This window comes from Trachymyrmex cornetzi, unplaced genomic scaffold, assembly GCF_001594075.2.
Source record: "Trachymyrmex cornetzi isolate Tcor2-1 unplaced genomic scaffold, Tcor1.1 scaffold92, whole genome shotgun sequence".
NCBI lineage: Eukaryota > Metazoa > Arthropoda > Insecta > Hymenoptera > Formicidae > Trachymyrmex > Trachymyrmex cornetzi.
In genome coordinates, this window is record NW_017300267.1 from 1,233,403 (window position 1) to 1,249,082 (window position 15,680).

At 36.0% G+C, this 15,680-nt stretch overlaps 1 protein-coding gene across 1 annotated transcript in view; it reads left to right on the forward strand.

Annotated features, from left to right (window-relative positions):
- Positions 1 to 15,680, forward strand: part of LOC108769582 (tyrosine-protein kinase-like otk) — a 62,444-nt gene that overhangs the window by 3,498 nt on the left and 43,266 nt on the right. The window contains exon 2 of the mRNA XM_018520618.1: positions 14,681 to 14,983. Coding sequence (XP_018376120.1) covers positions 14,681 to 14,983 — 303 coding nt within the window. The remainder of the gene's footprint in view (positions 1 to 14,680; positions 14,984 to 15,680) is intronic.

A 15,680-nucleotide genomic window follows, 5' to 3' on the forward strand; every position in this document is an offset into this window, starting at 1 on the left:
TACTACATTTTATTATTTTTCAAAATAAAGAGTCAATATTTATTCTAGAAAGTTGAAAGTATGTTGGTGAATTTTTAGAGATTTTTTTTATTATTTTGAAAAGATGAAAAAACGAAGAGATTTGAAGTGACCCTTGAAGGCCCGTCTACAATACACGGAGTAAGAAGTAAGAGTAAGAAATTGACCAATCACAGTCGAATGTGAGAAGAATAATCGACTGTGATTGGTCAATTTCTTACTCTTACTTCTTACTCCGTGTAGTGTAGACGGGCCTTAATGGTATGGATGAGACACTAAATTGTAGATGGTATGGTAAGGGTTAATATTGTCGTTGCACAGCTTTTTTGTCATGTATGTATAATTATGCGTCGTCTACAATATACGAAGTAAGAAGAGTAAGAAATTCACCAATCACAGTCGAGTGTGAGAAGAATAATCGACTGTGATTGGCCAATTTCTTACTTTTTATTCCGTATATTGTAGGGTGCGGTCCACTTGGTGCTACAAACGCTTCGGAAGCATTTGACTGACCAATCAGAAGAAAGAATTTCATTAATTGACCAATCAAAAAATGCTTCGAAACATTTGTAGCATTAAGGCCCAGTTTCACAACTCATGGTTAACTCTTAACCGAAGTTCAACTTGTTTCCCATCTTTTTCCAATTCTAAAATTGGAAAGAGAGAATGAATAAGTTGAACTTCGCTTATGAGTTAATCGTCACTTATGGAATTGGGCCTAAGTGGATCATAACCGTAGATGTACCTGCGGACTAACAATATAAAGGTACGTTCCGTTTCATGCATAATGCACGTGATATCCTTGATTATTTTATCCTTGTTGTTCATCGAATATTAAAAAAAGATAAAATGATGCATCATGCGCACCATATGTGAAACGAAACGTAGCCTTCGTCTGTCGTGTTGCTTCCACTTTTTACACTACAGCGTCTTTGCTTTTTCTCTCTTCAACGTCTGAATATATATTTACTTCATTTTAGGTGTAAAAAATGTTTAAGAATTTCGAGCAACATGAACAGATCTAACATATCAACACTATCGTTAAAAGTTAGGATCATGGCACGCAAAAGAAACTTATGCAGTAAAACGTAAGCAGTAAAGAAACCAACATGTTAAGCTGACTTTTCATACGCAGCACGCTGCGGCAGTAATTCGTTGCTATTGGTTAAAAATTTTATATAAGATGACGCACTCCCAACGTAAAATATATTTTGCCGCATTTCACTGAAGTTTAACCGAACGAACAACGAGCAGCAAAGAATTCGAAGTCGAGAAAGTCTGCAGTATTTGCAAAAAATATGAAAATTGAGTACATTTACAATGAGTACATACAACAAGTACATTTTTATTAAGATTTGAAGTGTGATAGGGATATTCTAAAATCTAAATAATTACCTGAAATGGTAATTGTCCGAATTGTAACTGCACTAACAGTTGCCATATAATCACAAGTTTTTTAAGTTTTCTATATTAATTTTCGAGCTGAGCAAATATAAGACACATATTTGAGGTTAAATTTTAATACATATGCTGTTGCCGTTATTTCTGTTCATGCGTAGCAAATGCAGCGAAAACAATTATGAAAAATTTACATCACGTGATACTTTTGCTGCCGCAGCGTGCTGCGCATGAAAAGGCACCTTTAGATTCAATGTTGTTTACGTTACATAGACTTACGATCTCTGTGATTGGTCAATTCGCTTACTGTTTACGTTACGTTTTACTGCTTAAGTTTTTTTGTATACCAAACAGAATCGGGATACTGGCTTTCATCACACTTTATCCGAGGGACATTTTGGAGGAATGTCTTTAGAACGTAGAATGTTTTCTGGATGTCATTAGGACGTTCCTTGGAGGTCTATGCTGTAAGAGGTTTTTCACATTTGCTATTTCTTTCTCACCGAATTCGTAAGCGGGATTAAAAATTATTTTAAACATTTTATTCTAGACTGTGAATTTATTAAAAACCTGTTATCCTGTTGTTGGCTATCATTTTCTATTCAACTCAGCTATCACGTTTTTCAAAAAGGGTAACAAAGGGAACAGAAATGAAGAAAAGATCTCAACTTTCTTTTCATTATACTAACCTCCTCTCTGCGAAATGCAAATTGAAGAGTTGTGAGGAAAAAAAGAGGAGACATATTCTTTCATCTAATCGGAACTGGCCAATTTGTGTCCTCCTCGCAGATTCTCCCTCGACTCTCACGAGGACTCGACGACGAGACGGGATCCAAGTAGTGAGGAAAGGATGCTGGCTCTCCACCATGACGGTGGCTCTCCTCTCAAAGAGGAGGAACCGGTTCGATAGGCGCGCACACCTACACGAAAAGCGACGAGTGTACGCAGACTCAGCGCACATCGGGGGAGGGGGGGAGGTGGTTGCCGTGCGGGTATTACGTCGGTATATACATCTGTACCCAATATCGGCCACCACCAAAGTTGAAAGGGGGAGAGGGAGTGAAACGGGAGTGCGCGCAATGTACGAAATACCTCTTGAGTACGTTATGGTGCCCCGTGGTTGCTACCCCTCGGTGGATATCTCTCATTCTCTCTTCCCTTCATCTTTCTGTCCGCTCTTTCACTCGTCTCGTCCAGGCTGCACCACTCACCGGCACTTGGCCATTCATCTTGGTCCGGTGCTCCTAATTACACGTCTCGAGTTACGGACGAGAACCGAGACCGCAGGAGCTCGGGAGACGTCCCGTACCTCTGAAAAGAAGACTGGGAGGGCCACGGGGCCCCCCGCGTCGCCCGCTCGCGCGATCATCGTCCTCTTCCCGTCCTCGTCGATGAGATCCGGGCTCTCTTTCGCTCCTCTCCTTCGTTTCTTACCAGTCTTAACTCGTCTACTTCCCTCTCCCCCTGCGAACGACGGCTTTTTTACACCGCTCGCCACTAAGAGCCTTTTGTACGCGGCCGGCGCGGCGCGCGCGTTTATTTTATACGCCGAATGTTATTCAGCGTGCTGCGCGATTACTCGCGGCTCGCGGCGCGTTTCTCGTCTTCCTCCAGCTCGCGGGTTATTAGCCTCTCGTTCGTTCTTTCTCTTCTCGTTCAGTCGTTGCGTGACGTAGCGTACGCGTGTCTCGCTGCAGGGAGCGGCAGAGGAGAAAGAGAGAGAGAGAGAGAGAGAGAGAGAGAGAGAGAAAGAAATTATATTAGCCCTTTGATCCCACATGGGCTGCTGAAACGACTCCGGAAAGAAACAAAGAGAGAAAGAGATGCTATAATAAAGACGCGGGTGGCGCGTAACATGTATGAAGAACGAAACCGACGTTCTTTTTTTGGAGACGCCAGCCGCGACACGCGCACATACTCGGACGCGTTGCAACTGCACTTGCGGCGCGGAATGCGCGGATGCGCATCGGACGTACAATTTCCATCCAATTATTTTTTAGCGTCTCAAGAACTCGCCGCGACGTCTTTTACGTTTCTCGCACGTATTTTTTCTTTTCTTTCTTTGCACACATAATTATATACGCCCACAGAAACAATTTTATTAGTAAAACAACTAGGTGTTTTAAACAGTAGAGAAAAACGTCTTGTTAATTCAATGACAGTCTAAATGAAACAAAGTGTGCGATATTCTCGTTTTAATAAAATATTATTTGTTTAATTAATATTACGCTGAAAAAAACTTATTAAATTTTAATAAATGTTTATTTAAATAGTACTAACGAAACATTTTTAGTTACAGTAAATAAATATCTATTCAATAAAAAAGTGATACTCTCTTAAATCAAAGTAATGATTTCAAATAAGTATGTTTGCATTTGGTAAATATTTAGTACTATTCAAACAAATATTTATTAAAATTTAATGAATTTTATTTAGTGTGTCATTGAATTAACAAGATTGTTTTCGATTAGACTGCTTGGTTTACTGTTAACACGTCATTTTTTTTTCGCGCATGTATACAATATTTTTTTCGCGCATGTATACTTCTAAAAATTTTTTGTTCATTTTCACAAACTGAAATACCTCGTAAACAACTAGACCTTTTAACTAGCAGAGAAAGACGTTGCACAGATGCAACTAGATAACGAATTACTAACGAGCGTCTGATAGCGCGGACTTGAGATATCTTGAATTGATGTTATCCCGGGGACGCCCGTTGGAGGCCGCAATTTTCTCGGAAACAGAACTTCTTCATCCGGCGTTTGTTGTCCCGCCGGCACGTGGAATCGTAAGATAAACCTTCTATCGTGGGAGATACCGAAATTCCGACCCATCTTTCGGCAGGAAACACGCCTTTCTCGTCTCTCCCCGACGTCTTTTCCCTCCCGGCCGCGTCGATTGCGAGGTCACGGCGACTCAAAGCACGAGCGCAAGCGTTTGATGACCTCTGCGATAGCGCTCGGGAAACGCGGGTAATATATTTCGAAGAGCGAAAGAGCAAAAGGAGAGCAAAGTCGACAACGGGTTCTTTGAAATTCATTCGCTCATATTGTCATTATGCATATTTACTCCGAAAATGGTATATTCCACACTAGTATCGAATCTCTCGTTTTGTCTCCCATCGAACGAATTCTCTCTTTGACTGGTTTCTGTGAATGAGAATCGCGAACAGATCTGGCTTTCCTTTCTTTCTTGTATTTTTCCATAGAGCGTCATTGTATAACAGTTACTTTGCAACGCGGTAACTTTGTTCCCAATCGCTTTCGCGATTCGTTTGACCAGCAGAGAGTCGAATAAGCAGATAGGACGATAACAATATCTTTTTTAATATTAAAACGAATATAAAAATAAGATGAGTATAAAAATTGTGACATTATTTAAATCGCGAAAATAATTAATTAATTTTAAAAACGAAAAATGAAGATCTTTCCTCTTTGAGGGATAGGTGTTTACTTATTATTCAATCTTATCTATCGTATTTGCGAATTAGAAATAAATTTTGCACATTGTTTGCAGAAAATGATAGTACCATGGTAGTAATATATACAGTTTTCTTTAGACATCCATCCATGGATTTAGTTACCATCTAATATTAGGCGTCGTCTACAATAGTCGTCTACACCGAGTAAGAAGTAAGAGTAAGAAATTGACCAATCACAGTTGAATATGAGAAGAATAATCGACTGTGATTGGTCAATTTCTTACTCTTACTTCTTACTCCGTGTATTGTAGACGGGCCTTTACTGTATTCTTATTAGTCGTAACAATACTGCGTAGAAAATGGACAAGAACATGATAGAATTTTATTCAATGACTTAATTTTCCTGATAAAAATAAATGCTTTTCATTTGGTGACACAAGTCGACACAAGTCTTTCTATTTTTGTTATTTATCTTGTCTGTTACTCTGAATACCAAGAAAGATAGAATGATTTTGTGTCGATTTGTGTCACTATAATGTCCATTTCTACTAACGTAGATTAACTTTAGTCTCGGTTCAACTTACTCTTTATCTTTTTCTAATTTTTAGAATTAGAAAAAGATGAAGTTGAACCGAGATTAAAGTTAATCTACGTTGGTAGAAAATAGGCACAAGACTCAGTTTCACAACTCATGGTTAACTCTTAACTAAGGTTCAGGTTTATTTCTCGTCTCTTTTCAATTCTAGCATTAAAAAGAGATGAGGAATAAGTTAAACCTCGAATAAGAGTTGACCGTGAGTTGTGAAACCGGGCCTAAGGGTGCGTTCCACTTTACAACGCTCGCGAGTATCATTTCATCCTTCTTGTCATCAAATATTAAACATGATGCATGTGAGTGTTTGCGGACCTTAAGTGGAATGCAATCTAAATGAAAAGCACCCTACATGTGCGATTTGCGTAAACTTGCCTAGTTTAATATTAAAAGATTATCATTAATTAAAATACTGCATAGTCCATTTATTGTCCCTTTTTTGTTCAGTAAATGAATTCAGATTTGCACATCTTTTGTTCGTAGTAACTGCAGACAAAGCATTGCATCTTGATTGGGATCCTAAGTAGTTTTACTTCTCAGTTATTAGACGGAGTTAATATAACTATCCAGTATTCGAAAAATACATGAAATTTCCACCAGGGTAAGCTTCAATTAATCAGTTTATGGACCGAAATCAATGTTTTTTGCCAAAACTTTGCTGGTGAAAACAAATAATTTCGTATATTACATGGAAGTTCATCTGTAAGGATTTTTTTTATTGCTGATGACGAATCTAGGGAAAAATTTAAAATAGCGGATCCAACATGGCGGCCACAAAAACCTATGTCGTGGCAGTCGTGGCACTTTTTTCGGCTTTGTGAACTTGGTACCCGACTTGCACAAATATATATTTTTTTTTTCCCCGAAAGATTTTCGTATGTAGTTGAATGTAATAACATTTATTTCGTTTGTAGTAGCGCAGAAACAAAATTATCGCGACTTAAAAATTGTCATCCCCTAACTTTGAAATTAATAAATTTTAAATATTGTTTCAGTAAAACTGGATAAAAGGGGAACAGCCGTCGATGACCTTGACATATGTTGTGAAGGTCATGACCCCGAGTGACCTTGAACAAATTTCAGCCGTCGGTCGTCCTTCGTTATTAACAAAAGAAGTTATTAACAAAAAAGTTCGAAAAATAAAATCTCTTTTCTACTACACGAAACAAAAATTCTCTGTTTTAAAATATATTTTACTATTTTCCACGCGAAGCGACTCTCACCCCCCTCTCCTGCATTAGGGGCGTACATCTTTCACGCGAAGCGATTCAGAATTGTACAGTTTCTTCAGAATTGTTCAGAACTGTACGACTCCCACCTTTGACTTCCCCCCCTTCCCCTCTGCAAAGGAGCGCACTACTCTCACCTTCCTCTCTAACCCTCCCTTTATCCCTATTATCTATTCTTATTTAATATTGCATATATAGTGGAAATAATTTTTTGGTGTGAGTTAAAAAAAACCTAACCGTAACCCAACCCATTTTTTTACTTTCGCGTGGAAAGTTGTACATTCAAGAAGTAAAGTTCTACGAAGTTTACAACTTTCCACGCGAAATGAGGGCCACCTTGTACCAAAAAATGGGTTAGATTATATAGGGTTAGGTTTTTTTTTTAACATGAAACGACATGGATTTACAACCTTCCACGCGAAATGAGGGCCACTTCGCAACAAAAAATGAGTTGGGTTAGGGTTAGATTTTTTTACGTGAAATGACCCCACCTTCCCCTCTACTTGGGGGCGCACGACTTCCAAAGTCGCGAAGCGACTTTCGAAATCGTAACCCTGAATGATCTCCAACAAGACTTTGAAAGTTGCTTCTTGTGTTAAGTAACTTTATCTCGCGAACGGTGCAACTACAAACGAAAGTAAAATCACTACAAACAATTACAAACGATTCTGAATCGGGCCCCGCAAGCGGATATTTCAGATATCTTAAAAATTAAAAATTTCATTTTTATATAATTGTTTAAATAAATATATCTCGCGAACAGTGCAACTACAAACGGAAATAATTTTACTATAATTCACTACAAACGAAATAAATGTTACTACATTCAACTACATACGAAGATTTTTCGGAAAAAAAAAAATATTTGTGCAAATCGGATGCCAAGAGTTCACAAAGTCACTTCTTTCCTCATATATAAGTCATTACTGAGTGAACTGGTTAAGCCGATTTTCGAGAAAATAACAGTGCTTGTCTTCATCGTTTCGGGGTACGTCATCAGCGTTTTATTTCTCTTTCTCTCTTGCTCTTCTCGCACATTTCCTCGGGGCAAGAGCAAACGATTGCACTTTACCCTCGCTAAAAGGGCGTCAGTGTTCGCTGAGTTCTCGCGTCTCCTTGCTTTTGATTCTTTTTATCCTTCTGTACTTCCTGTTTTCTTTTTTTCTTTTAATAAACGCGTCTTGTGTATACGCGTTCATGTCTCAGCACAGCTTCTCGGGAGCAGCGGCTCTCAGCATCAAAGCCGCGAGAGCGTTCTAAGAGAGCGTGAATTTTTTATGGTACTCAAAATGTCTAGAAGGCGGAACGGTGAACACAATTATTTGTACCTAACGATGTTTCGTGCAAAGACCGTGACATGCGTGAAACACCCCTCGGCATCGAGGGGATAATCACTTAATGTAATCGTACAATGTTCCTGAAATCATAATATTTATATGAAATCCTCATGTATATTTCATCCGATAATTAAGTAATAATTAAGATAATGCAATCAAGAGAAATTATTGTGTAATATTAGATAAAATCGTTTATTTTGCCAAATGACTTCATACGTATGAAGGTAATCAGATGAAATCGTATGAAACCGAATGAAATCATGTAATCTGTGGGACAATATTTTAGGTAGTGGTTGCTCCTTCATTTGGTATGCCCCGTGAAAACGCACGATTCGTAACACGTGAGTGAGGGGGTGTTGTAGGATCGGTTAAAGTACGAAAGAGGGTGGGAGGGTGAATTTTTTTTTTCACACGCGTGCGCGAGTTTCGTCCTAAATGATGACCCGCGCATAATTCATGTCCGTGCGGTTTACCGGCTGCGAACCGCGTGATAAAGTGCGCATTCTACGTGCACGCAATGAATTATGCATTCGCGTGCGTTACATATATCCGCGCTGGGAGCCGTTCTAATTGATACAGGAAGTTTCTACTGCAAGGGGAAGAGAAACGCTGCGAGAACCTTTTGGGAAATTAGAAGGGTTCGATACATAAATATTACTATTGTTCTGTTTGTGTTTGCACCTTTGCACGTATTTATAAGAAATTTGCCTAACAATAAAATATAATAAATATAAAATATAATAAATTATACCTGGAGAAATCTGGAAAATCTGGAATTTTTAAGGGATTTCTTTTTTATCGTTGAGAGAGAGAGAGAGAGAGAGAGAGAGAGAGTGTGTGTGTGTGTGTGTGTCAGGGATTTTCATAGAATTCTATCTGTATTCATTTTTGAAATTTTATTTTTAAATTTAAATACTGTCTTTTTGAAAGTATTGTTTCTTTGATCTTTTTTTTTTTGATAATGCAAAATATCGATAATTGATTTGCAACGAATATGGCTTACACATCCGTGTGTATTCACGTACATTCTCTTATGTCTCGCAAGTTTTTATAAGAAAATTATAATAATAATAGAATTAGGATATTAATGGTAAATACAGTTGTTCATAACAGAATACCTCACTGATATTATATGCAATGACCTTTATATACTATTTTAGGTTTCGTAACTCTAATTGTAGAAAGTAATAGATGTAATCTCGTGAAATCTTATCTTGTACTAATTTACAATATACATAGTTTGTTTGCGTTGCTTTTCTCACTCCGATTTATTTCAAAGTTCTATTAAAAAATTTTCTGATCTCTCTCTTACCTGGAATTTTGAACAAAAATACATGGAAAAAATTCGGGATATCTCAAGTTATTTTTTTTTACAGGATTTCAGTGAACACTTTGTAATTGTATATATTTATGAGCCTTGCATGTAATAATATATAATATAACTATTAGTCAAATTTAAAACTAATTAAAATATCAATACGATTAACTTGATTATATAACCTTCGTTACTCTCTCGCATGGATTGTTTCGGACATTTTAATTTTAGAATGAATGTATCAATGCTATTTACACACGTATTTAATATAAATTGTTTAAAAATAAAAAAAATTATTTATCTCTTTATCTAAAGAATAGAACAATTCTTACTTTAATTGTTAAATTTTTTATTGTCAGATTATCAAAAAGAATAATAAAAATTATAATGTTAGAATATCAGAAACGCTCTACACGTGAGTAATTACGTTAAAAAATCATATGAGTAAATAACGTAGAATTAATAGAGAGGAATGTACACGTACCAAGATAATTTATCAATATTAGCAACTTGTAATTTGATTTCACATGTTTTATCGAAAGATCGACTGTTATTAAGATTCCAATCGCACGGATGCACTTAATCCGAATTGTCATTTTATCTGATTTAAACTTACTACGGATAATCTTATGGAAATGTGAAAACTTTTTAACGGTTCCAAAAGCAATCTTTCGATTTAAAAGATTGTCGTTAGTGGGGTCGCGTGTACACATTGGGAAAAGGATTCGCTAGCATAACGAGCCAAGTTCCGCTTTTACCGGCACGAACTTTCTCCCTTCCAGACCTATGACGTCTGCAAGAGGGACCGTGCGCTATGTACCGCGAATAATAATCAAGAAGTGCTCCGATGAGAGGGACTGTGCTCGTGAAACTACCCCAGACGGTTATGAGGAAACAACCCCTTGCATCCACGCCGAGACGAGTCACTTTCTTGTCGCTTTTGATTCACCGGAAGAAGTTGCATAAGAGAAATACATTTTATTATTATCTCATGATATCCTTAGAATTATTAAAGGATAAAATCCAAAGTATCTCGATAGTGGAATATATTTAAATTACTTGATTAATTCTACTGTAATCTTTTTGTTAATTAATTCTAGATTTTTATACGTTACGAAATTAGAGTTTATATGTAGTGATATTTTCATCGTGTTTATTAATTTATTTCAATATATATATAAGAAATTTTTAAGAATATTACAGATGCAAAATGTAATGAGAGATGATATTTTACTTTCATTTATAATAATTTCTAGGCTTTTATTCTATTATATTTTATTAAAAATTTTTGTAATGTTATTTAATTAGCAGTTAAAGGCGATTTTCTGGCCATCATCGTAAAACGGAGCTCTCTCTGATCTTTAATGTTTACGGGTCTTTAAGTCTCCTTCACCTCTTTTGAAATCCGTCACGTTACATCAACTGCCCTGCAATACCCGTCGACAATTCTACGTGTCACCGTGTAGATGTTGAACGTGTGCAAGCACTCAGCATCGGTCAATGTAGTTGAAAAATCGGACCGCTTGTGTAAACGTTATAAAGCGACGCGGCTGCAGCTGTCGTCGGCGCGGAGAAGAGTAAGAGAAAAGAGAAGCAGATATTAAGCTCTCTTTCTCGGGAAGGAAGCCAATCTTGAGAGTAGGTCGTAAAAGCAGTCGTGTTTACCCCTCGCGAAGGTTTCACGACCGGCAACCAAGACGACTAGCGTAAACGTGCCTTCTTTTTTTAGGATGCAACGCAATTCTTCCTCCCACTTTTTTCCTCTTGCTGATAAAGATTGACATCGAACTGCATTCGGAGATATCGCTTAATGATCGCATTGAAAAGGCGCCGTACTGTCGTAAAGTCTGCTGTATTAGTTGAAATTCTCTAATTTCTCGTCTGGGAACTGACGAATGATAAGCTAATGATATTTTTGGAGACTATTGCCTTTTGTGATCGAAACATGGACCGCAGACTTGACGTAGAAATGTATATTTTTATGGTCACATTCATGTATAGTGGCCAACTCTTGATCAGCCAATTTTATCAACCTTAAAATATCGAGACACAAAAATATACGTTGGATTATAAAAACACGTACCTTACGTATAATACTAATCAGATTAAATAAGATATATATAGCTATGTTAATAAAGGACTTATTTATTAATAAGATTAATTATAATAAAATGAAACGATAACCTACTACTGCGAGTTAAAGTTAACCGTCGGTAACTTAATAGGAGATTGATGAAAAAGATCCTTATATTAATGAATTTTACTTCAGTTTACATTATATGATAAATCAAGACAAATGGCATTCCGCTAAGGATTATTTCGGGACAGTTAGTCATCCTAATTATAACGTATTGTTTGTAATTCTATCAATATTGTCACGTCAATACCATCCATACTGATCACATACCAAAATCGCTGTACTAAATTTTTGTAATTTAATGGCAGTGCTTGTTGAATTCTATTTCTGCTTGTATGTACATTCTCTTCAGGTTTCGCAAAGTTTGTGTTTATTAAATCAAGGGGGAAGCTTGTAAAGTACACAGACGTGTGCACGCTTTACTTTTTGACAGTTATAAAACTTAAAACATAGAACATATTGTGGCGATATGATACCAAAGGAAATATCTGGATCCACAATTATAGATAGGGGAGACTTGCACGGTCCGCGCGAAGATAAATAAAAGAGCTTGGGGTTTCGCTCTCTGATAGATTTATGACTATGCATTATGATTTCCAGCGCACACGGTGTGACGGTTAAATAGTGTTCAGGATCACTACAGGACATTTGTTACTATTCGGAATAAATTACATGCTGAATGTTAGAGACTATTATACTTATTGTTATACTTTATATTCAGTAAGACGACATTCTGTAACAATACTGACAATGAAAACAATCGTGAATGTCAGATTTGAACATAACAGCACGGTAGGAATAAGTAAACCAACTTTTTGTGCGACTTAAATGTCAGCAACGTCTCGCATTACTCTTTCACGAATTCATCGATCTATTGTTTACTATAAATTAGAGACTCGATAATGAAGTTTAACCACGAATGATTTTGCCAAAGTTCGACGAGAGAGAAGGGTACAATATATACACTATTTTCCTATATATATATATATATATATATATACATACACACACTATCTCACTCTAACTTATACTATTTCAGTTTTATAATTTTAATCCTTCGTCAGCAATGTGAAATTTTTACTCTTCGTCCGCAATCTGGCTTTTCCAACTTTACTGCACATTTTTATATTGTTCTGGATTCTATAGTATAAATATTTTTAAAAAGTCACACACTTGTGAAAACTTTAACAATAAATTTTTATTACCATAGAAGTTAATCTATCAGAATTTACAATCAAAAAGTTGACTGTGCCTTATTAAGTCCAATACTGCGATAGAGAGTTAATTAACCCTGGCTATACACACTGAAATCACAGAAACTCCAGTGCGATTTACTAAATCGAGATTTTTTTCGTGTTTCTGAACTTTTCTTTTCCTTTAAACCTATATATCTCGAAGCTTTTTAATTCTATCGACTTTTATTTACACATTACGTATTTGTGAAGTAGTAATTCAATCAATTTATTATTCAGTTCTTTAATCAATTGTCCATCAATTGAAAAAAATTAATTGAATTGTATGTTCATTTCTACGGAAGTTACGGTAATAAATAAGAATGGAGTCTTAGGGATCCCAAGTGTGTATATCAAGGGTAAAAAAAAGAGTATGTATAGCTAGGGTTAATATCATAGACTAAAACAGTCTAAGGAGCCTATTCTGTAACTCTTAACGACTGTAATTGTTATAATGTCGTTATAGTGTCGTTACGCAGGTTTTGTACTTGGTGAAAAAGCTGCGCAACGATATTGTAACGCAGTTACAGTCGTTAAGAGTTACAGAATAGGTCCCTCAATTAGAGTGAGATAGTATATATATATATATATATATATAATATATAGGGAGACAGTACACATCACAGTAAAAACATTTTGTATTTGTGTTGGGAATGGTCCACTCTAGTTCTTGTTAAAATTTTGTGTTGAATTTTTAATGTATTTGAATTAATTTGATGTAATGTAATTATATTATTTAAATATTTTGTGTGCAATATTGATGTTCAACATTTCTTATTGATTCACATTGTGTCAAAATAACACAATTTATGAGTAAGTGTTCAAATAATAAAAAAATAATATGTTTAAAACGTAAATTTTAAGATAAATTAATAAAGTGCGTATTGATTTAACAAATAAATATGTGTAATTACATTTAAAAAATATCCTACGGTTTGCTTATAAATTATGTTACTATTTCTTTTTTGTTATTATTTTTCACATAACATTTGTTATTTTCTAACATATTTATCTTGTTAACACAAAAATTTGAGTAAACCGTAGGACATGTGAAATGTGTTAAATTTAATACAAATTTTCCAATTATACTCTCACAGGATATTGATAAAATCGTTCGTAGCGAAACTCTGTTATATACTACAAATGATCAAAGCCAGCTTTGATTGAAGGTCAGTTCTTCCATGAGCGTATAATTTCTAAAATTTAAGCATGAAGTACCCATATTATAATACAGGCGCGATACATAATATTTCATGATAGCGACCGCAGATTAATTATTCCCAGACACTTCCACAAACGCGATAACGTTGCGTAAATGGGAGATCGATGGTGTACGAGAGACGGCACGGGTGCAGTCAGCGTACGCGGTGCAACATACATACATACGTGTTGCCAGCCGGCGGCCGTGGTGCAGAGAAACACACCGATCGATTTTCGCCCCGGTATAGAGGATTTAATCCACACCGGTACGGCCATTGTGTGTATGCAAAATCCGCGCAACACTCGCCGGACGTAGACTGGCGAATCACGAACCTACGTGTGTCATATTGACTATTGTACATTTTTACCAGCCATCTAGCCTTTTTTCTCATCTCCTTTATTCGGCAACGAACAGAAATACCGCTTGAACGCGCGATTCGCGTTACAAGTATTTTACTCTTGTATCATGCACTCGACGCCGCTCATTTCGTAACAGTTCCCGTTCCTTTGTACATACGTATGTGTCTCCTATAAATCGTTCAATGAAATTGGACACATGTATACTCTCTTCATTGACGATCGCATGAACAATGATACGTAGTTTAATTATGGCTATTCACATTTATCCTTTGAAAGAAAAATTTATTCAACATTTATTTAAAGAAAAAATTTTTATCCCCTTAGTACAATAACAACAAAGTTAAATTATGATTTTGGATGAATTTGTAATATTTGCGACGTGTATATTTATACCGATTGATTGATATATTTTATTAACAAGATATTTGTTGTTTTTCATAGCGGCACCAGCTCATGGCCAAGATGGCGATCTCTATTTTTCGGTGAGCCCCGCGGAACACTCGGTTGTCGAAGGACTTCCAGTTCGTTTGAGATGCGAGGCTCAGCCAAGCTCACATGTCAAGTATTCGTGGAAAATAGACGGACAGCCCCTCGCTCCCAGCCCGCGAAGGCATCAGGTCGAGGGTGATCTTTATATCACTAGGGTCAATCGAATCTTGGACAGCGGGAAGTTCGTTTGCGTGGCCACACACGAGGAAACCGGCTATTCGATCGAGAGCTCGCCCGCCAAGATCGACGTTCAATGTAAGTCTATCATTCGTATACACTGAAAGAGCAATTTTGTCGAAGAATCTAAAAATTTGGCTAGATACAGATAATAATTGGCTAGATACAAATAATTTTGTTGGACCATCAAAATAATTTTGCAGAAATCTTAATCATGATGAGCAATGCTACATAATGTTTTGATATTCCAGCAACCAATTTTATCATCCTATCTAATTGTTTTGATGGTCCAGCAAAAATTATTTTTCAAATCTGTATCTAGCTAAATTTTTAGCTAGATTCAGCAAAATTGCTCTTTCAATGTATTAAATATATCTATTGCTTTTAGTTTTAATTATACTTATACATATTTTGATCCGGGTTTTAAATATTTCGTTTTATATGTTATTAACATCATAGTGCACAACAGGGATTTGAAATTTGATATACATTACTCTTGTATTATCATTAATTTTCATATATTTGAACACACTAATTTGTATACGTAACTTATATTTACAAAGAGTATTTTTAAATAAATATTTATTTACGTAAAATTGTAACATAGTCATTGCCTGAAATCTGAAATATCATATATACGAGTTTTGACGATACTAGTTTTGAATAATTGTTGTAACGGGAAAATATATAAATTAATTACAATTTATTTCGTCATGAAAAAAATGTGCAAATTCATATATATGAAGTATATATACATATCTAAATGTTCTCTCTG